This window comes from Acartia tonsa, chromosome 8, assembly GCF_053477335.1.
Source record: "Acartia tonsa isolate MP-2025a chromosome 8, ASM5347733v1, whole genome shotgun sequence".
NCBI classification, from domain to species: domain Eukaryota; kingdom Metazoa; phylum Arthropoda; class Copepoda; order Calanoida; family Acartiidae; genus Acartia; species Acartia tonsa.
In genome coordinates this window covers 14,211,724-14,233,620 of record NC_137267.1, presented here as the reverse complement: position 1 = coordinate 14,233,620, position 21,897 = coordinate 14,211,724, and the positions used below count along the sequence as shown (strand labels likewise).

Here is a 21,897-nt window from a genome sequence, read left to right as displayed (position 1 = left end):
ACTGGCGAATCCAGAAGCATCCAAAATCTAGGTATTTAAAAAAAATCACAATCATTATGCCTTTTTTGCCTCAAAAAAATTAAGAATGGCTGAGTTCTCCGCCGCTTTTCTTTGATTTAAGATCTGAACCGATTAGGAAATCACAGGTATGCTAAAAAGATTCAGGTGTTTGAATTTGTTTAGCCTACCCGTGGATCTTTTGATTTTAGGCCATGTTTCCGTTTTGTATACTTAAGAATACCTTTTAGGAACCCAGCTAATCTCTGATTAGGATCAAGCCTTCATGTTTATTGGTTTAACACAAAAAATCCAATCGTCTAATAAATATGTCGTATTCGGGAATTTATTGACAACATTTGCTTAATGAAAACAAATATTTTTTGACCATTGAAATATTATTTTTTTTCCCGAAATTAAACAAAAAATTTGTTTTTTAATGTTTTTGTACACAGGCTTTAATAAAAATTGTACTACAATAAAAAATATTATAGCTACGAGTAAAGAAAGCTAAACTAAGATTCTAGTTGCTACGGGTGAAGCCGCTGTATTTTTAAAAAGCAATTTTACTTTCAAGGTTATAGTATATAAAGAGAGAACTACAAATCATCCAATCTCAGATGTCATTATACCTCAAAGAAAATATAAACTTACAATCTAAAACTAATTCTAAGAAAGCTTTTATATATATACGAGCATAGATTTTAGTCAGGGACCTAAAAGGATAAGACAATGGCCGATAAATTGATGTACATCCCCAATATGAATAATACACAAAATTACCCCTTTCTGTGTATAACAATTAGTGGTTGAAAGGTGTGGACACTCAACTATATGAACCAATTAATCAAAATTCAATAAAAGTCCCCAAGGTTGTTAACCCTGCTAATAAGGAAACGTTATTATAAGACTTTGAGGACTAGTGTAATAAACAACCCAATATTTCCTCCCTCCTTGGAGTTAAGTAGTGAAGCTATTGTACAACTATACAAATGCCCGTTCGTCTGTTAGCTCCTTCTAAGAAAAAACAGATCATTTGTCTTGTTCTATTTAATATACTAGCGGCTTGGCCCATAGCCTCTAGGGGCTTTGCCCCAAGAGGTTATTTAAAAAAATATATATATATTAGATTTGCCCGCTTCCATTTCGAAAAAAAAAATTAGGGGAATTTTTGTCCCACCACCCAAGAAAATAGCTTAAAACCACCACAGGACTAGTAGGTATATTCCCTAAAGAGTAGAATCCAATCGGTTCATAGTTACTGAGATCTTAAGGGACAGACGGACGGACGGACATACAGACAGACATTGTTCTACTTTGAATTATAAATATGCCTATAAATATATGTATTTGAATATTTTCATGATAATTGAGAAACTATTCTATAAGCATCTTGTCCGTCTGACCATAACTCAATTATTTTCGTCTATCATATGGAATACTTTAGGGGAAATTTTGTTTTCTCATCTACTGAAAATATAGTTATTTTATTAAGATTCTTATAAACATCAAATAATAACCTACTGCTTTAATATAACTTTGGGTGCTGTGTTTCTTGTATGCTCTCTAAAATTATATCAGATTTATAAAATTCATTTTGTATACTTCAAAAAGTTTTATCTTAAATCTATATAAACTTTATAATTGATCTTTTTTTCAGATTTGTAAATTTATTTGCCTGTCTGTAACAATTTTTATTCGTAATTTGTATCTGTTTATCTATCTATCTAAACGATATGTTGGATGTTGCATCCGATTTTCATGTACTCTAATAATGTAATACTAGTAGCTGGCTAAAATAACGGTACCCCCCATCCACCCCCTTTACCCCTTCCCCTCCCTTCCTAATGGATGAAAGAACTGACGAATAAATCAAATTCATATTAACAACCTAAATTAACGACAAATTTTAACCTGTACTATATCCAATATGTACAAGTATAAACTATATCCATTATCTATCTGTGTCACTTTAACCAGGAGTCTAAAGGTATAAGACAATGGCCGATAAATTGATATATATACCTAATGATGATAAACAAAATACCCCTACTGTAGATTACAATTAGTAGCTGAAACGTGTGGACACTCAACTTAATTGACAAACTAATCCAAATTCATTAAATTCCCAAAAGCTGTTGAGCCAACAGATAAGAAAATGATATCATAAAACTTTGGGTACTAGTGTAATAAACGACCTATTGTCCCCTTTCTCTCTGCACTGTAACCCAAAGTAAACTTGAGCCCCAATAATTGTGTTGTACAAATATTATGAAATCTGTAAAGCTACGCAAAACTAACTTTATTGCTCCAAAATTGAATCCTAGGACAGTTTTTAAAAGATTTTCCAATGTGATTTCAATTATTTTATAAGCATGGCTACATATTAGAAGTTCACATGTTAGTCAATCTGGTTGTAATGGTGTTCAATAACTTGATGTCTCCACCCCATGGACCCTATACCGACTTTCAATTGGATTTTTGAATATCAATTACCCAATAGCGTCGCAAATTTTAACACAGCCAAGACGCTACAAAAGAGCAGAAAGCAATTTGCTAGCAGACAAAAAAGGTCCCCAACACTTGATTAAGGTTGTTGTCTGGTTTATACATTTATACTTAATACATGTATTAATCTGCCTTTAACGTTTTTTGAAATTTTATTTTGTCAACAAAATTAACCAAACTGTTCTTCATTTCTTAATCCTTTCTTGATTACTTCACTCTGCAGCAAAGTTAGTGCCAATATTTAGATAAATATTTTATGAAATCTATTTTTTAGTAAGTGTTATCAAAAAAAAGAAAAGTTTTCAGTATTTTAAAAACCTGAATACTGCAGATATAGGAAGAGCAAAGTGCGACGCGGAAAATCAGGAATAAGTTATTGTCATACAATCTACATCACTTTCTCCACCATTCCCAAAAACTAATCTACCAAAATCAAATATAGAATATCAAACTTAAGAATTTGGAGTGGGATATGAGTTTATTGTCCAATTTCTAATCCCGTTTTCCCTGCGCAAAATTGTATTTGTGAGGAAAATGAACCAGGGAGGAAGGGGACATTGGGCTGTTGATTTATCTATTTCCCAATGTTTTATATTGACGTATTCTTATTGGTTGGCTAAGCAACTTAAAGGACTTTTATTGAAAGGATAATTTTATGTAATAATATTGGGAATGTACATCAATTTAACGGTCATTGTCTTATCCCTTTAGATCCCAGAGAAAATGAATACATAATATTTTTTATTTCTAGGGACGATAAATATCTTGGGAGGGTGGCTGTATCCTCCCCTAAAATAGTAAAAAACCTTCCCAAGACCTGTGAGAAGCTTCACTGTTCAAGAGAAGCATATCGATATCCTTCAGTACAGAAAAACACACAAATACACACAGACACAGATCCTGTTATACTTTTATATAAGGATGAAAATGATCTGACTAATATGTACTTTTCTGATAGGCATTAATTAACAATTGGTTAACTTTAAAAATGTCTGGTTTACTGCATAGTTTATTTTCATTTTGCACAATATTAGAGTCAATTCGAATAATCAATAAATAGTGCCAATACTTGCCAATACTATGACAATTTGCAACCCTTAGCATTATTCAATTGTATTTCAGATTTTATTGTAGAGCCATTATAGCTATGTTTGAGTATTGGCTGTATCATACAACCGTTTTACTAATAACTTATGGATCTTAAAAGACAATGGACGATTAAAACCAGTTTTGTTAGCCCCGAGGAGCCGATAGCGCTGGCTAGCAAAAAGGGAATTAATTTTATGAATTTATTTTAACATTCGTGGAAAATTTTCTGTAAAACGATGCTATACGCGATTTTTCAGTATGGCTGAGAACCGAACTTATTGATTGAAAAGTTGGGGCTCTTGTTTAAAACAAACCAAAGAATTTACTTCCAAACAATTATACATAAGAAATACAATTGTATAAAAACCATAGATATATAAACATAACCAAAACATTATTCAACTAATGACATGTTCGTCAATTTAAATTGTATGGAATGATTAATTAAACTTTTAATTCCTATTTTAAATCAACTATTAAATAGCACATTTACTCTCTATAACTAGGATATCTGTACATCTTTAATACGTCTCTTAGTCATTTGTTGTGTTCTTTTCTTGATGATTACCCATCAATGTTTCAATTGTTTCAATGTTTCAACTCCTGGGGCTTACCTTTAGCCTAACCTTACATGGCATAAAGTGATACACAAACCAAAAACTATCACCCAAAGAAAAGGGAGTATCACCATCTGTGGTCGACTAGGCACTTTAACCCTTTACAGTCGGGCCCCTTGCCGCACATTAATCGGTCGGGGGGGGGGGGGGAGTTTAACGCCCCCTCCCACTCCTATTATCTCAGTTCCTATTAGAGCTAGTGAGCTAAAAAATTTTGTGCAAGTCCCCTGTTTAATAACGAATTTCCGACCTTTTATAAGTCTAAGTCAATTTTCGCTTCCTTCAACCTTTTATATTACAACCTTTGTTTTTAGGTCTTTTCTGTAATGTTCTTATTTTTGAAGCCAGAAGAACAATTTTTTTCCAGGGGCGTTCAAGGCCCTTCCCCCCCCCCCCCTCGACCGTTAAGGGTTAAGGAAACCGCCGAACAAGCTAATGTTCCGCTACTTATGGATATAGTTATCCTTGTTGAAGAATTAATTGATAAAACAGACCATTGATCAAAATAAATTATCTGTTAACTGAACAAATTTTATGAAAACATAATTAACAAAAATCAATGCAATTGAGATTTATTTGTTTAATTGATTACTAGTGGCTACGCCCCTAGAGGCCTCTAAATCTATTTTTGATGATATTTTAATATTTCTATTTTACCTTTATTAAAGCTATTTTGATTGTAAGTGTACTGAAACGTTGGTGTGTATGTATTTGTGGATGACAGGCAAAATCGTTATCAATTTTTGTACAATATACCTATGTTTCGTACATTTTACGGTCTACTTGATATCTGTCACTGCTTGTATGTACTTTACTTTGTGCCTCATTTGGACATAGCTGCCCTTGTGTCTATGAAACTTTTTTTTATAATTATCAGTATCGAAGCTACTCTATAATCAACTTTGTCTGTACTTCTGATAGACTAAACTCTTCTAGATAGATTCTCTCTCTGCTGCAATTATAGATAGATGCTATTTTTTGAAGGATTCCCCAAATTTAGGAGTTTTCCTTATATAATTATCCTGTTCTATTTGTCTTCCGACTGTACATTCATATACACTTTGGATTACTTGATTTTTATGTTCTTGGCTACAATAGTAAAACAGTAGAGGGAGAAGAGGTTAACCGTAGGGCCCAACCCCGTGGACCCTTTGCAGATTTTAAATTGGGTATTTGAATAGCAGCCAATGGCGTCGGAAATATTAACAGAGCTAAATCACTACAAAAGAGAAGAAAGCAATTTTCTAGCAAACAAAAAAGGTCCCCAACCCCTGATCCAGGTAGTTGCCTGGGTTATATATGTATATTTAGATATTTATTTTTGCTACATTTTTGCATCATCCTTCTGTTAATGTATGTAAACCGCCGGCTTTACTAAGTACTAACCACAACAATTGATCTACATAATAATAATAGTTGCATAATACATTAATAATTATTATGATAGTATACAGTGATAGGACACTGGATTCATAATTAATTGATCTACATAATAATAATAGTTGCATAATACATAATAATTATTATGATAGTATACAGTGATAGGACACTAGCATTAAAATCAATCTTCTGTTAAATATAGCCCTGACATCTTGTTGATATTTGGAGGGAAGAATGGTTGTTGATTAATTATGTAATTTGCTCTAACTTTTGGACATACAATTACAATAACGTCCACAAGAAGCGCAGCAAAAACAAAGGGGGCTGGTCAGTTTTTTTCTTTCTTTATGCTTTACCACTATAACCAATACCATTGCCAAAGTAACCTAACGTAACTTTAAGTAAAACACCAATACCAAAACAACCCCCATACTCTTATTTGAAATGTATCAAAAAAAAGTGGGGGGGGGGGGGGGGAGGTTGTGCTCGTCTAGGCAATTTGAGGTAAACCGCTATCGTATAATTCAACAGTTATAAAATGCACTATTTAGTGCAACTTTATTTAACCCAAATTCCAATCCTTGGTTAATTATAAAATTAAATGATATTGATATGCAGAATAATTTGAATTTATGCTGACATTTAACTACCCTGAATATTCAGATTGCTGAACTAATTTTCACACGATGTTCATTCTTTTCATTCTAAAAATCAAAATAGCTCATGATTTTCTAAAATTAATTATTTGATTAGATTATTATTTCTTTAAGAGGACAAATATAGGAACACCGTATGGTTCTAAATCACTAGAATAAAACCGGTTTAGAGCCGGACAGAAAAAATAAACATGTTTTATGTTATATGGCAGAACCATTTCCCCTTTTTGTACAACCGAGCCTTCGGACCCTCGGGACAAACAAAATAGGAATTGCACATATAGTTTTACTTTTTTATCCGCAGACAATACTGTGAATAGTTCATATTTCTTACAATTTTTAGTAAATATAATCAATAAATGCAAAAAATCAAGTTTTTTAGATATGTTATTTCTAATTAGTAGCTTCGCTATGAATGAATGTTCTTTATCCTTAACGTATGGACATCTTTAGTTCACACGGAAGAGAAGGACAATGAACGGAACCTTTTCTTCCAATACAGAACATTCACAGTGGATTCAAATTTAAATTTATGGACATTTCTAATCAAGAGTCATGTTCCTGGAGACTCTATGGGTCATATAAAAGCATCTGTTATCAATTAGTTAAGTACTTTTCGAACTCTCAACGAACAAAGACTCTATGTAGCCTCTAATCAGTATTATCAACTTTATATGTAGAAAATTTTAAAAATATAAGTTTGACCAGTTTTATCCCATTTACGAATTAATTCATGTTTGAGTAACCAAGTACACATGCACAATTCAGTGTGATTATAAAATAACAAAATAAGAAAAGAAAAAAGGCAATTACGTTTAGTTAGTGGAGAAACTTATCATCAGTATGATAAGGAGGATTTTTAAAGTATTTACATTATTACGGCGATCAAAACAAAATCAAATTATAGAATTAGCCATTTATCAACATTTTGATGAAAAAAAGTACGATAATGTATTATAGAGTAAAACAGAAAGTTTTAAAGCAAAGTGTAAACAAACTGTAAAAGAAAATTATAGTAATTTTGCACGTGAATTATTGGATAAGACATTTTGTAAGATGACTCATTTAATTGAAAGCCATTTACAGTTAAGTGTCTATTCTTAACAATCTTATAACTTTAAGCCTTGAACTGATGGACGAACATACAGCTTTTCGACTACATATTGTAATGTAGCTTCGCTACTGCAAATAACCGTCAAAGCATGTACGTATGCTTGTTAAAATATAATATTTGTTGCGTGTCAAAATTTGGTTTATTACAAATGATCTAAAAAATCTCCTGACACCTATCTTCAATTATTTGTATCTTCATATTGTTCTTATCTTGAAAATTAGCTTATATTTCTTTTTGTCTGTTTGTAAGTAATAGAATAAAACAATCGAGGGGGATAGGGTTAAATAACTATATGTCTTTGAATTTCAGCAAAAAGCGTCGCAAATATTAACACAGCTACTTCGCTACATAAGAGCATAAAGCAATTTGCAAGCAGACGAAAAAGGTCCCCAACACTGGATCTAAGTAGTTGTCTGGTTTATACATTTATATATACGTATATACATTTATTCATTAAGTATGTTAACAGTTTATAGATACAAAGTACATTCAAGAACTTTTATGAAGTGAATATTAACAGTTTTATAAGTTAACCTTTTCGTTAATTCAATAACTGTTTAGCTTTTTATAGCATAATACAAATTTGCAAATATCCTATATTTCAAGCAAGGATCGATAGCCGTAGGGCTGTGGTCTAAAATCAACGTTTTGGCGGCTTATTTCCCCTTTGAAAAAGCGGCGGCGTCAGAATTAGAAAATCAGTTTCGGGTGGGTTAACTATGGGTTATTAGGGTTTTAATTGTTTTGTGGCCATTATGACTCTAATACAAAGTAGAATATCTAAAGCTTTTGAATTGGGAAACAGCTGAACCCATTGGGCTCTGATTTTCAGGGAATATGCTTGCTGGTAAAACAATAGTTTAAAGCTATTTTTTACCAGCTCATTAGTAAAATAGTTAAACTTACAAATGACAAAGATATTATAATTTAATGGATATAGAACACGTGGATTGACAGGACAAAAGTTGTTTTCAATTTAAGTTGCTAATATGGACCTAATTTATTGGTCAATTCTTTCACAAGGGGATGGGGGGTATGGTTATTTTAGCCAGCTTTGAGTATTTTTGCGTGCTAGTTTAACTAATTTTCTCGTATTCATTCGAATCCGGTGGATAGGAACCGGTTCTCATCCATACGAAAAAACTATGTCTAGCATCGTATTATATCCAGCTTTCTACGAATATAAAAATGTACAATCATAAGATTAAAACCAGTTTTGTAGCTTGTAACTACGGCACCTAGGGGCTAAAAAACTGGTTTTAATCTTATAATTGTACATTCTATATCCGCGGAAAGCCGTTTATAATACGATGCGAGAAATAACTATTATTGTATTGTATACTGTTACTAATAGAAAAGTTTTGACTAAGAAAACAACATTTCTTATAATTTGCTTTAATTTGGTGGTCAAATTCTTATAACGGTTAATGTTTCTTACATGTTTTTATATTTATTTAAATATGTCTAAATATTTTAATTTAAATAAAAGCATGAACGATTAGATTCAAAATAAAGAACAAATGCCTCAAAATCAGCCACCTTATGGGATAAGACAATGAATGATAAGTAAATCAAAATCATTGTGAAGAAAGTTTGATCTACCCAATAAGCTATAAAAATTGGAAAGAATTTTAATGAATATAATAGATTTGAAATCTGCTTAAAATTTTAATGATTTTTTATAAAATTCGTTTTTTACATAATTCATTATTTAAAAGCGCAAATCCAATTTAAGTTAATAAATTTTGACCAATAGGATAGGTGGATTGGAAACTACCTGCGCTCTAATTGGTTGAATGATGTACGCCACTTAAGCTTCTCCAATCAGGGCGCAGATAGTTTTCAATCCACCAATCACAGATGTCAAAATATTTAACTTAATTTGTATTTGCGCTTAAAGATAAAGAATTATACAAAAAACGAATTTTATAAAAATTCCTTAAAATTTTATGCAGATTTCAAATCTATTATATTCATTAAAATTCTTTCCAATTTTTATAGCTTACTACCCAATCAAGATTACAATAAACCCATAATATTATAATACCAACAAATAGCAGAATTATTTTTTTAACTTAGGGGTCAGTAATTAGTATCATACACAGTTTAAAGTTCTGACTCTCAAAAAGAGTTATTGTTCGTTTGTCCATCCTTCTTATTTTAGAGCTTCGCTTTCATGGATCTTCTCAAACTTGATTATTTAAAACATATTGTCTGTTTGTTGTTATTTTTGTGCACATAAATTATGCATATGTGTCCTTTTACTGTTAAAATTAAAATATTATTTTATTTAGGATTATGGAGGACTACATGGACCCTTGTACACCAGCGATGCCTATTCTGACTACTCGGAAACAGGAACCTACATTTTCTCATTTTTTCTTTGGGAGTTATTCTATGTGATAGGGAAGATACATTATTTTCTATGTAGTTATTATAGATAGATGTCTTATTTTCTTTTCTCTGAATAATGAGCTAAACTTGATTGGTCAACTGTTCCTAAAATTGTTATGAAGTTTTGATGTTTTAACATATTCGTAAATTTCTGGAGAAGATAGTATTAGTCATCTACTCTTTGAAACACCTTGTAAAAACTTCTTTCTATCCCCTCGTTTATTGGATACTTTAGAAAGATAAAATATATTTGGATGTTATATAAGATATGCTTCTGACATTTTTCTTGTGATGATTCTACTGGGCCAATAAGAAGTTATCAATTATGCAGTCCATCCGTCATTGTGGCTTTTTTGATTATTTTTTATTAGATGTAAAATATACGTGGATAATATGACAGGGAAACGTGTAAGTCTATTATTGGTCAATTCGTTCTTCCATTATAAAGGGAGGGGATGAAGAAAAGGGGGGATTTAAGATCCAAGTAATAATATATCTATTTATATTATACTTTTTTTGTTTTTGAAAGAAAAGAAAAAATGTATACTCATATGTATATGCTCTCTAGATCAAACATAGAGTATTAAAAGAACAACCAAATAGTTGCATATCATATCATTTATGTTAGGAGATTCAGTTTTCTTCCAGGGAGGGATAGGACAATGACAATAAAATTAACTACAGTCCCCATCCCCCATCCTAAGGCAGAATTAAATACTTAAATAATGGGGAACGGAAGTGGTATCCAAGAAGGAAGGGAACAATGAGCTTTTAATTACACGAGTCCCAAAAGTTTTATAATAACATTTTCTAATTCGTCGGCTTAACAACTTTGGTGGTTTAATTGAAATTAGATTGATGGTTCAGTAAGTTGAGTGTACAAACTTTTAAACCACTTATTGTAATCTATAGAAGTGGTAATTTTGTGTAGTATTATCGGAGGTACACATAATTTTATCTGCTAATGTCTTACTACATGAACCTATCCCTTTTTTTATATTTATTAAAAGCGAAGCTTTTCTATAATTAGGGTCGGTCCGTCCGTCCGTCCGTCAAAGAGAGTTAGCTCTTTTCATTAATTTTAAACAGGTTAGAATTGTCCTATCGACTCCAAACTTTGCATGATGATTCCGATTCTTCTGATTTTTTGAAAACTGATTCCTATTACAACAAAGTACAATGTTATAAGCGAAGCATCTCTATAAACAAGTCCCAAAAATGTAAGTATGTCCTTAAACAGTATCATCTATTTATGCAGTTTTGCAACAATTATTCTTAAAATATTATTTGTACTGATGCATTAATATTCTGCTAATTCAGTTCTGACAATCTACAAGTGTTAATGTTCGTTTGTCCTTCCATTTCAGAGCTTTGCTTTTATGGATGTTGTCATCCTTGTTTTTCTAAAAGTATATATTGCAAAACATATCAGCATTACATCAAGTTCAAATGTTTTCTTTTATCTTTTATTTGATTTTTCGCATCATTTTTTGGCAGCAAAGATTCTTTTTAAAATCACTTACTTTGGTCTGTTTGTCAGTACGGGTAAAAATTCGAGTACATGCCTACAGGGATCTATAGGGATAAGACTATGGCCGAAAAATTGATGCACGTCATGATACACAAAAGTACCCCATCTGTAGATTACATTAGTGTTTAGAAAATCAACTTAATGATTCAACCAATCAAAAATCAAAGCTCGAACAATAAGAAAACGTGTTTTTAAAAATTTGGGAACTAGCCCATTGTCCCCTCCCTCCCTAGTATGCCTAACATGTTGTTCCTTATGTCTTAAATTTGTTCCTTTAAAAAAAATAATAACGACTGTAAGACAAAATGAAGCAGCTTATTGCACTTAACACAAAATGACATCATACAATACAAATGACCAATGACAGGCCTGTATACATTGTAATAGAACTATGGTGAATGTATACTAGCCTATCATTAGTCATTTGTACTTTATGACGTCATCTTTTATTAAGCGCTATAAGCTGCTTCCTAAATCATTGCTTATTACTAATCAATAAAAATGTAAAAATGTGCAATAAAAATGCAGGTCCTGCCTACACCCCTGATTCACTGTACCATGATTATAATGACCAATTAGGTAAGTTTATTATTTCATGATGTGTTTAATAGTCGAGGCATTATTTTAACTGTAAACAAAAATGCTTTTATTTATAACTATTTTTAATGGAGAGTACCACCACCCTCCCAAGAGAAATCGCCTCTAAAAAAATTAACCTTAAACCACCCCCACCATTTTTTTTTATTTTTAAAAATTGAAAGTACCCCCCCCCCTCTTACCTAATTAGAGTGTTTCTAGAGACCTCTAGGATGTAACTGCTTGTCTTTGATAAGTTATTTTATGTTTCAGTGTACCAATCAAATGGTGAAATATTCTACGATTATCCTTATCAAGCAGGTAAAAAATATTTTGGTTCACCCATGAAGGTGATTGGTTCGAATCTTGGCCATAACATGTTATATTAAGGATGTTTATAATTGTACAATCTGCTGATATGTCAGGAACGTTACAATAAAAGAATCTTAGATAAATGTTGTGCATTCAAAGTTTTTTTCCTTTGCTATATCTGGGATAGTTTTGCCTTGATACATACATTAAAGATCTGGCTCTACTTTTTGATCATCCGTCCTGAGGGGTATAAATAAGGCATATAGCTATGGAGGCTATGGGTTCGAATCTTTGAAACGCCGTGATATGACTTGATAGGTTGATAATTATAACTAATGTTGCTGTGTAATGTACATGTGATTGATTTAAATTGTTTATAGAGAACTATCAACAGGCTCAACTCATTATCATGCACAATGTCTTGGTTCAAATGTAATCTTACAACAAACAAAAATGTTTTCACTGTGTTATTAGCAATATTGTTTTCTGGCTTACGGATAATTTAAAGATTATTTTTAAGTGCCTCTCTTTAGCTTTAGAAAGATTGTTTTTTTTCTATTGGATTAAAACCAATCTAAGAAGTTTCTCTTACTAATTTACTTATGCAAAAAAAATGCTTTACTTTAATATTTACATAATAGGAAAACTTAACAAAAAAAAATGATTTTGTATACTCAGTTAAGTTTTAATATTGAATTTAAAAATGACACACAGTGCCTTCGAAGGTGCTCTGACTTTAGTGTCAGAACCTAAATTGGGACATAGTGCATTTCTTTACCCTAGGTTAAGTAACTTCATTTCACTTTTCAATAAAATCTAAAATGCAGCGGTTTTTGAGAAAATTAAATTTGAAAATTTCAAGTTCAATTTTCACCCACTAGGAGTTACCGCATAATCATGACAAGAAAAGCAAAGATTATTTATTTAAAATTTCGAACAACTTTGCTTTTATAAAGTTCTTCATAAAACCACTCCTGAAGTGAGTTAATTAATGGCCATTTTTATCAATTGCTTTGCTAAGGTCACGGAAATTCAGCCTCAAATAAATCATATATAGAGAGGTTTTATGACTGACTTTATAAAAGCAAAGTTGTTCAAAATTTTAAATAAATAATCTTTGCTTTTCTTGTCATGATTATGCGATAACTCCTAGTGGGTGAAAATTGAACTTGAAATTTTTAAATCTAATTTTCTCAAAAACCGCTGCATTTTAAATTTTATTAAAAAGTGAAATGAAGTTACCTAACCTAGAGTAATGAAATGCACTACGTCCCAATTTAGGTTCTGACACTAAAGGCAAAGCACCTTCGAAGGCACTGTGGACACATGATCATAATAATATCCTACACTAGCCTACAGCTCACGTTGTTCGCTGGTCTGTAATGCTCTTGGGAATATTAAATATCCGTACTGGAAAAGTAGAAGGCTAATGCAATTACTAAGGTATAAAATCCGATCAGTTAAGAATTTGTAGAGGGCCCGATCTTTCAGGGTTAAGACAGAAGACTTATTTTATGTTTGCTGACCAATGCACATCTACTCTAAGAATAATATTGTCTGTTGGTCTATCGGTAATGCTCTTAAATACTTTTCCCAGCTTTTATCGAAGTTTTTTTGTGTAAAGATTCACTATGCATCATTACTTTATATGTCTGTCTGTTGTGCACCCTTTTTGCTTTTATTTGCTTTGCCTTTTGTTTTTTTTTAAATTCAAGAGGTTCTATAGTTATGGCTGTTGTCATCCTTATTTACCTGTTAAATGTTAGTAGCGAAGTCAATTAATTTAAACTTTAAAAGTTTTATTCCTTACTTAGTCCGTTATTCTGTCTATAGACTACTAATATTTTGTGTGAAGATTTGTATGACCACTGCACTGATCATCGTTCGTCTGTCTGTGGGTTATGCCGCGTTTTCTTCTTTTTGCTTTTGAGTTTTACTTTTACTATTAGGATTTTTGCTACTTATGGATATTATCATCCTTGTTGATGATTTTTAAACTCAGGGATCTTAGGAAATAATGTTTTATATTTATTTTACATCCCCCATGATGATAAACAGGGGTAAGCCTTCGGTTGATTTAAAAATTTGAACACTTCTTGTTTAGAACTGACGAAACACTGATTAAGTTTTTTAGTCAAAGTTATTTGTTATTATAATTGCTTATTGCTTATTTATAATTCAAAATGTCCGTCCGTTCGTCTGTTGGCTAGGATTATAGGAAAAAGTAATTTTCTAATTTGCTATTCAATGGCTGAAAAATTGTGTTAATATTCCCTATATAGCTTGCCAGTATGGACCTTATCTATTGGTTAGTTCTTTCATCCAGTAAGAGGGAAGGAAATGGGGTAAAAGGGTTGTATGTATAATGTTAATGATCTATTTCTTGTTAAAAGCTAAACTTTTCTTCAGTGGGGGTTGATCTGTCCATCCGTCGTCCCTAACAGATAGTTCTGATAGCCCTATCACCATGACGTTAGTATGTCCAAATAAAATGACTTTTATTTAAGCTATTAAATGACATATTTACTTAAATTTTTGCTGAAATCTAAATATTTTCTCTTTTAAGTGCAGTTACTCTATATTTCTAAATTTTATTTAGTAGAATTGATTAATGTTTCTCTTTTACGGATTTTGTCATCCTTGTTAATGTTATTAATTATCAGAGATAATTACTCTTTTTAAATACTATCGCTCTTTGCCTTACAAATTTTATTCTCTTATTCTTCAATTAAATGTTCATTTTATCATCTCTTCAAATTCAGCTTGTAATAAAATTAGAATGCCTATGATTCATTATGTACCCCCTCCCCCCCCCCCCCGTCTCTCTCTCTCTCTCTCTCTCTTTCTTTCTCTCACTCCCCCCCCCCCCAACCTCTTTCTCTCTCTCTCACTCATTCCCCCGTTCTCTCTCGGTCTACCCCCCTTTCTCTTTCTATCTCTCTCGCTCCTTTTTTTTCTCTCTCTCTTCATATATACGTTACACATAATGATATTTTACGTTAGAATATCTGTTTATATTTAATCAGTAATTATTAGTTTTATATTTACACCCAATGTAACAATACACGATTTAACGTTTTGCTCCATTTTTTTTATCATATTTTAAAGATTGAAATTCTAATATTCTTCATTTCAATTTATCGTCCTCAAAGGGTTGAAATGTTTAGTTTAATATCTGACCACATTACGGGAGTGTCGCATGAATCATTTCATTTTAAAACTAAGTTTTCTTAGATTTACTATATTATAAATTTAAGTTTTCTGTTTTATGAATAAAAATCAAATACTTCAATGTTATTTAAATAGCAACATGAATTAAAAAACTGAATTTATGATGCTAAAAGTAGAATAATGGGTCTTAACGTTCTGGTCAATGAGAATTTAATAGTGATTATTGGAGCACTATGAGTTTTATACACTGTACGCTTGGAAGATTCGAGCTCAATTATAGACGTTTATTTCCTATATAGATCTGTCATGGATCTTGATGCAATATAGCAGGCCGTTTTGTACATGTTAAAAATTAGAAGATTTCATTAAATAAAAGTAATCGCAAATATACTTAGTAAATAATTATTGTATTCTATACAATACAACTAAATTATCAATAATAGCAAAATAGTCTATATTTTTTAAATAACTTAAGGAAAAATGGAATCATAATTAATATAATTACAAAGAAACAAGTTTATAATAAGAAGTTAGATATTTATTTCAGTAAATCAAATGAAAAATAAAATAATATGAATCTCTTTTTTCGACTTGTATTGTATCTCTTGCTAAAAATAAAATTTTCGTTTTTTCAAAAACGTTAATTAATGTGTGAAACTAAACCGCTGGTTCGTGCCATAAGTCATTTCATAACGTAATATAAAAGAGATTTTTTGAGTGGTCTAATGCTATAATGTCAAAATATCCGCCTCTTTTCATAGTTATAGAGGAACAATTATATTAAATAGGGGCTTTTGCTATAGTGCTGTTATTTTATAAATCCTTATATAAAAGTAACAGGATATTTGAATGTCTGTCTATCTCGATAACCTAACCATTGAACCGAAATGGTTCTCCCCTAAAATTTAGCTTTACATAGGTCTAGTAAAGGTTTATAACTCTTTCGAGGAGGGTAAACCACCTTCAGAATAAAATAAACCCTCCCCCACACATTTTTTAGTTTACTTTTTCTTTTTTAAAAGAGAATTTTTACAAACAAGATTTTTAGTTAGCATAATTTTACGTCGTGTCCAATTCCTTAAATCTTCAAAATCACATTAAAAAAATAATTCTATACCAAAATGTTTTAATAAAATCTATTAAAATTTAAATTTCATCCTATTTGTATAATATGAATGTTTGGCTAATAATTGCCATGGGACATTAAAATTACATTAGCAATGAATTAACTCGATTTAATTTGTATATTAAACAAGCCACACAGGATTAGCAGATTTTGAAATGATAAAGTACTTAAACAAGGATCTTAATGGATAAGAATATGAATGATAAATTGAAATATTCCTTAATTATGATTGGCTAAATTCTATTATTGGTGGAAAAGTTTGGAAACTCTTAAGTTGTACCAACAAACCATTATGTAATAAAATTTCCCAAAGAATTATTTGCAGTCCAATGCGACCTTCCTCCATGAAAATAAAAATTAATTTTTGGGATAAGCGCTTATAAGGGGGAGGGGTAGATTCCATGCCTAACCGCTGTGGGGATCCTACCCCTGCAGGGTTACCCAGTAACCAACATAAGCTAACCTAACATAAGTAACAAACAAAAATCTACACCTTATTTTTTGCAGAAATATTTGAAAAGCCAATTATACTGGAAATGTTTTTAGTTTTATATTCACTGCTGGCAGTTTTATTTGATGCACTTACATGCTAATTAGCAAAAAATATTATGAAGTAATATTAGAGTAGCTATGGTTCTTTTTAAAAAACTAAACGTGCTTCCAAAAACATGTCAGATTTAAATAGTTTAGTTGCCAATTAGTTTTAATTATCATAATTTAATACTGTAACGGGAATTTTAAATACTACAAATATATGATTTGGTGAATTGAATTGTGTATTAACAAGGATAGAAACATCCATAAGACCAATTATTAAGAAATATAAATCAGAAAACAAGCTTAAAATTGATATGAATATAGAGAAATAAAAGAGAAAATACATACTTATGTTTACAAAACTCACCTAAAGTTGTAAGTAATTCTTATTTAATTTTTTTTTATTTGTAGGTCAAACCCAAAATAATTTCCCAGACTACTCCACCAATTACAATCCGAACTCTTACAGGTAAAAACATCAATATTTACCTACGTTCAATGCATCTATTTATTTTAACTGCTGTTTAGATATATTGGAGGGACGGTCAAAACAACATGATAGATTTTAGGTTTTACTTTTGCGGAAAAAAGGATAAGAAATCTGCGGGTTAGAAATCTGTTGGGTCCAGGTAGCTTCTTCTAGAATAGATAAGAAACCTTCCTGGGACCTGTAAAGCCTCACAGAAAAGGAGATGAATATTAATAAAACAATTATCAAAATGGTTCAGTACAAGCACACATACAGATATACTATACACACACACTGACTGAGTCCTATTACTTTGCATAAAGATTTAATAAATAAAAAAACACGAGAATGCTATTTCTGATGATTTAAGACTTAAAGAATACAATTTAAAGAATGTAGAAAGTCGAAATGATTGTTCCTAAAAGTTTTTTACAAAAACGGGGTCGAAGGAGATGATAAGTTTTTTTGCAGACCCTAGAGTTTGTTTTCTTCTCTGGCTTTTTTTGACTAATGCAATCTTTTTTTTAGCTCAAACGGACTGTATCATGAGAACTTTAACTATGATCTGCAAGGTCGGTCCATAGTTTCACCTGGAGGCCACCAGGAAGAACCACACACACATCTACACACAGGAATAGATTTTGATATATATAATTACAGAATATTCGGATCATGGAAAGATAACGAAGTAAAGGTTTTTCGTGTATTTTCACAGTAGCTTTTGATATGATATTTTAGGTTAGGCAAATTTTAATGATTAAAAAGTTTTTTTTATTTCATGATTAATTATTATTCTGAGAAATAAATTTCTAGCTATTGACTAGAGTTTTCAAAATAATTTTGTTTATATAAAATCTATTAAAAAGGACACGGCCATGTAAATGGAGGATATGACCAGTCTGTTAAAGTAGACAGAGAAGGATATCCAGTACAGGTATTATTATTCCGATATGGCTCCGAGTCCGCTGGATAAAAACCGGTTCTGAGCTATACTAAAAATTCTTGTATCGTATCATATATAATTTTCCAAGAAAAAAACATAGACTGTAGGATTTAACCCTCTTTTGCTGGCCATTTGGGGCCAGCATATCATGTACTCTAATAAGGTTAAACTTATAGCTGACCAAAATAATGCCCCCACCTAATACAACCACTTTAACACATCCCCTTCCCTCCTACTGGATGAATGAATCAACCAATAAGTGACGTCCATGTTAGCAATCTAAATTGATGATAATTTTCCCCTGTCATAATGTCCACGTAAATTCTATATCCATTCAGCACTACCTATTAATATAGTCACCGAAGTTTTATAGTAACGTTTTCCTAGTCATTGTCTCAACAATTTTGGGGACTTTTATTGAATTTTGATTAGTTGGTTTGAGCCCAAACGTTTCAACCACCTCTTGTATTCTACAGAAAGGGGTATTTTGTGTATTATCTCTGGGGATGTATATAAGTTTATCGGCCATTGTCTTATCCCTTTAGATCCCTGTAACATAATTGTTATTTAGGAAGAGGAACAAACAGTAGAAGAAGCCCTGTATATTATTGGAAAAAATCTACTAGGCAAAAATATTGATGCACATTTATTTTAATAATTTTCTATATAAAGAGCTTGTCTGTATATTAGAAGGTTCCCACAGCGGCGTAAAGATTAGATTGGAGATCCTATAGCGATATTTTAGCGAGAAAGTCCTAGGGTAGAGCAAAAAATCCTCTAAAAAGTTGTAACTTCTGTTAGGCAAATATACAGTTATGAATTAAAATAAAGTTGGGTCATTTTAGATATAAAAGGATAATATTTTCCGGTATGGCTGAGCCATACAAAAATGAAATACAAATCAACCCTGTTTCGTTGACCCCTCGGGCCTTCAAGCATTGATTTATTATATCTACATTATAAGATAAAAGATAATAAAATAGTAATTTATCGCATCGTATTATAAACAGCTTTTGGAGTAAACTGCATATAATACAGAGCTATACATAATTTTTCATTATGGGTGAGAACCGGTTCCATTCCACGGGTTATTAATCGGTTTCGAAGCGATACTGGAAATTTTTTTTTTAAATTATCTAACGGAGGTTTCGTGATTAAATCTATAAATATTAACAAAAAAACGTTTTGATGAAAAAAAGGAATTACACATTTTATAAAAAAAAGTGCACAATATCTTTGTTACTTAAAGGAGCAAATGTCACCAACAGGTAAGGAATATAGATAGATAGATTATCCAAGGAGAGAGGGGACATTGGGCTGTTTATTGTACCAAAGTTTTATAATAAGTTGTATAACAACTTTGGGGACTTTATTGAATTTCGATTGTTGGTTTAATTGAGTTGAGTGTCTAAACGTTTCAACCACTAATTTTAATCTACAGAAGGGTAATTTTGTAAATCATCATTGGATTACCTACAATAACCGCTTGTGGGCGAGGCAACGCTTCGGAAACTGTCCTCTCCACCAGGGGCGTCCAAGCTTTTTTATCGGCACCCCCAAGCTCATTTTTTTTTTTTGGGGGGGGGGGTAATCTTTATTTCATAGAGGCATTTTTTTATTTGGATGGGGGGGGGTAATCACCCCTTTGAAAATCCAATTTTTTTTTTTTGGGGGGGGGTAATCACCCCTTTACCCCCCCCCCCCTTGGACGTCTATTCTCTCCACGTCTCCTTGGATTACGGTGTGACGCGTTCATGCAAAAATAAATTTATGTATTCCAACATACAAATAATTCTTTGATTGTTCTATCTTTGTCTGGAAGTTCTAACTATGCATGGCTATGAGTTATGTGCCTGTTTACGGACAAAAGGTTTTTCCCCTACTTTTACTATTAATGTCACTCCGCTGAAACATAACCAATTATTGATGCCGTGGGTTTGGATACATAGATGGATAGATATAAAGATAGTCAGACAGATAGATATATAAATAAGTAGATAGATAGATAGACAGACATATAGATAGATAGATAGATAGACAGATGAAAAGAAACGAACGACACCCACGTCACTAACAGATAAAAAAATAAATTGAAATTTTGATATAAGAAAGAAACATCATATGTGTTACTTCACAGGAATAAAGGAATTGGATTTTATATTTATTCCTTTATACATTTAATAACTTCATCAAAATTATTTTTGTATATTAATTAGACATGGTGTTCAGTAGAAAGGCCACTCTGTAACTCAATTTCACTGTCCGTCCGTCGGTCAGTCTGTAATGCAATGGAGAAATAAACATTTGGCTTCGCAATTTTGGGCTCCCCCCTTGCTATAAATTTGAGGGGAAAGTAGCAATTTTTTCAGGAGGGGCGTGTACCACATCCCACTAATCGCGTCTCTCTCGCTTAAATGAATTTGTTTTTGTCTTACTACTTCAATATTCTTTTGGGCTATTCATTAAGCTTTTAGTTCTGTTATCCTTCTTCTGCAAAAAAAATATAAAAGAAATAGTTTCTAACCTGGAGTAAATATATTCTAGAAAAACTCAATTTGTCTTTTGGTTCATCCACATTTGTTTTTGGACATCGCTACTTATGTCATCCTTGTTTTAACAACTCTCCTCCTCTATAGCTCCCTTACAGCTAATGCCGCAGCCCAAAATCCAAAATTTATCATATGTTTATATGTCAATTTTGGAGCTATCAAATAATAGGATATCAATACAAATAATATTCATTCATAGGCGCGAAGCTACATTATCGATGGTATGTCCGTCGATCTGTGGATTAAGTAAATCTTATAATGGCATGCCTAAAGTCATTTTTTTTTTTAAATTTAAACTTGAATTTACTGAGCATACATTATAAATTTAGATATTATTTTTCACTTTTAATTTGTTCACGCTTCTTTAGCTGCGCTTTTACGGTTATATTTTTACTTGTATAGACGATATATAATATTGTCAATATAACATGATATTTTTTGTAAATATAAACATATTGTGGTATGCGGCAGCTCTGGACCATGCAGAAACCAGGACATTATAGTGATGCTACGCACCTAGCTAAATCCTGTTATTCTACAATTATAAGGCCACCTGAAAATATGTCAGATAACGGTACTGGTTTCATCTCTCAGTTGTCCTGCAAATGGAGGGAGGGGGTGTTACCCCTCCCTCTCCCATCTTAAGCACCGGAACCTTCCCCTTCAACCACCAAGTTATCAGCACCACCTCAACCCTGAGGATAAAGGATCTAAACCTGCCCTCACCTGATAGAATCACCCCCACACAGACTGTTGTTGTCACAAGTAATCATCAAACCTTCCCTCTTTAGTACCCAGACCTACCACTCAACCCCTCTATGCTTATCTACCTATTGTGCTGCTCCATGGGCTATCCTGCCTGCCCCAGACAGGGATAGCCATCTACCTAACCATTGCAATTATCTATGTTTTACTGTATGATTTATCT

At 31.9% G+C, this 21,897-nt stretch overlaps 2 protein-coding genes and 1 long non-coding RNA gene across 3 annotated transcripts in view; all 3 read left to right on the top strand.

Annotated features, from left to right (window-relative positions):
• The window catches only part of LOC145326491 (uncharacterized), a 68,056-nt gene extending 57,714 nt beyond the window's left edge, over positions 1-10,342 (top strand). Inside the window, exons 10-11 of the mRNA XM_080169863.1 lie at positions 9,656-9,750; positions 10,324-10,342. Coding sequence (XP_080025989.1) covers positions 9,656-9,750; positions 10,324-10,342 — 114 coding nt within the window. The remainder of the gene's footprint in view (positions 1-9,655; positions 9,751-10,323) is intronic.
• Positions 10,343-11,811: 1,469 nt separating this feature from the next.
• Positions 11,812-17,477, top strand: LOC145325737 (uncharacterized). Its single transcript, XR_013881561.1, has 3 exons — positions 11,812-11,865; positions 12,136-12,183; positions 17,420-17,477. It is a non-coding gene; the product is annotated as an uncharacterized LOC145325737 (long non-coding RNA).
• A 408-nt stretch (positions 17,478-17,885) lies between these two features.
• Positions 17,886-21,897, top strand: part of LOC145325714 (proclotting enzyme) — a 37,318-nt gene continuing 33,306 nt past the window's right edge. The window contains exons 1-4 of the mRNA XM_080168667.1: positions 17,886-17,901; positions 18,344-18,411; positions 18,992-19,046; positions 19,670-19,688. Of these exons, the coding sequence (XP_080024793.1) occupies positions 17,886-17,901; positions 18,344-18,411; positions 18,992-19,046; positions 19,670-19,688 (158 nt within the window). The remainder of the gene's footprint in view (positions 17,902-18,343; positions 18,412-18,991; positions 19,047-19,669; positions 19,689-21,897) is intronic.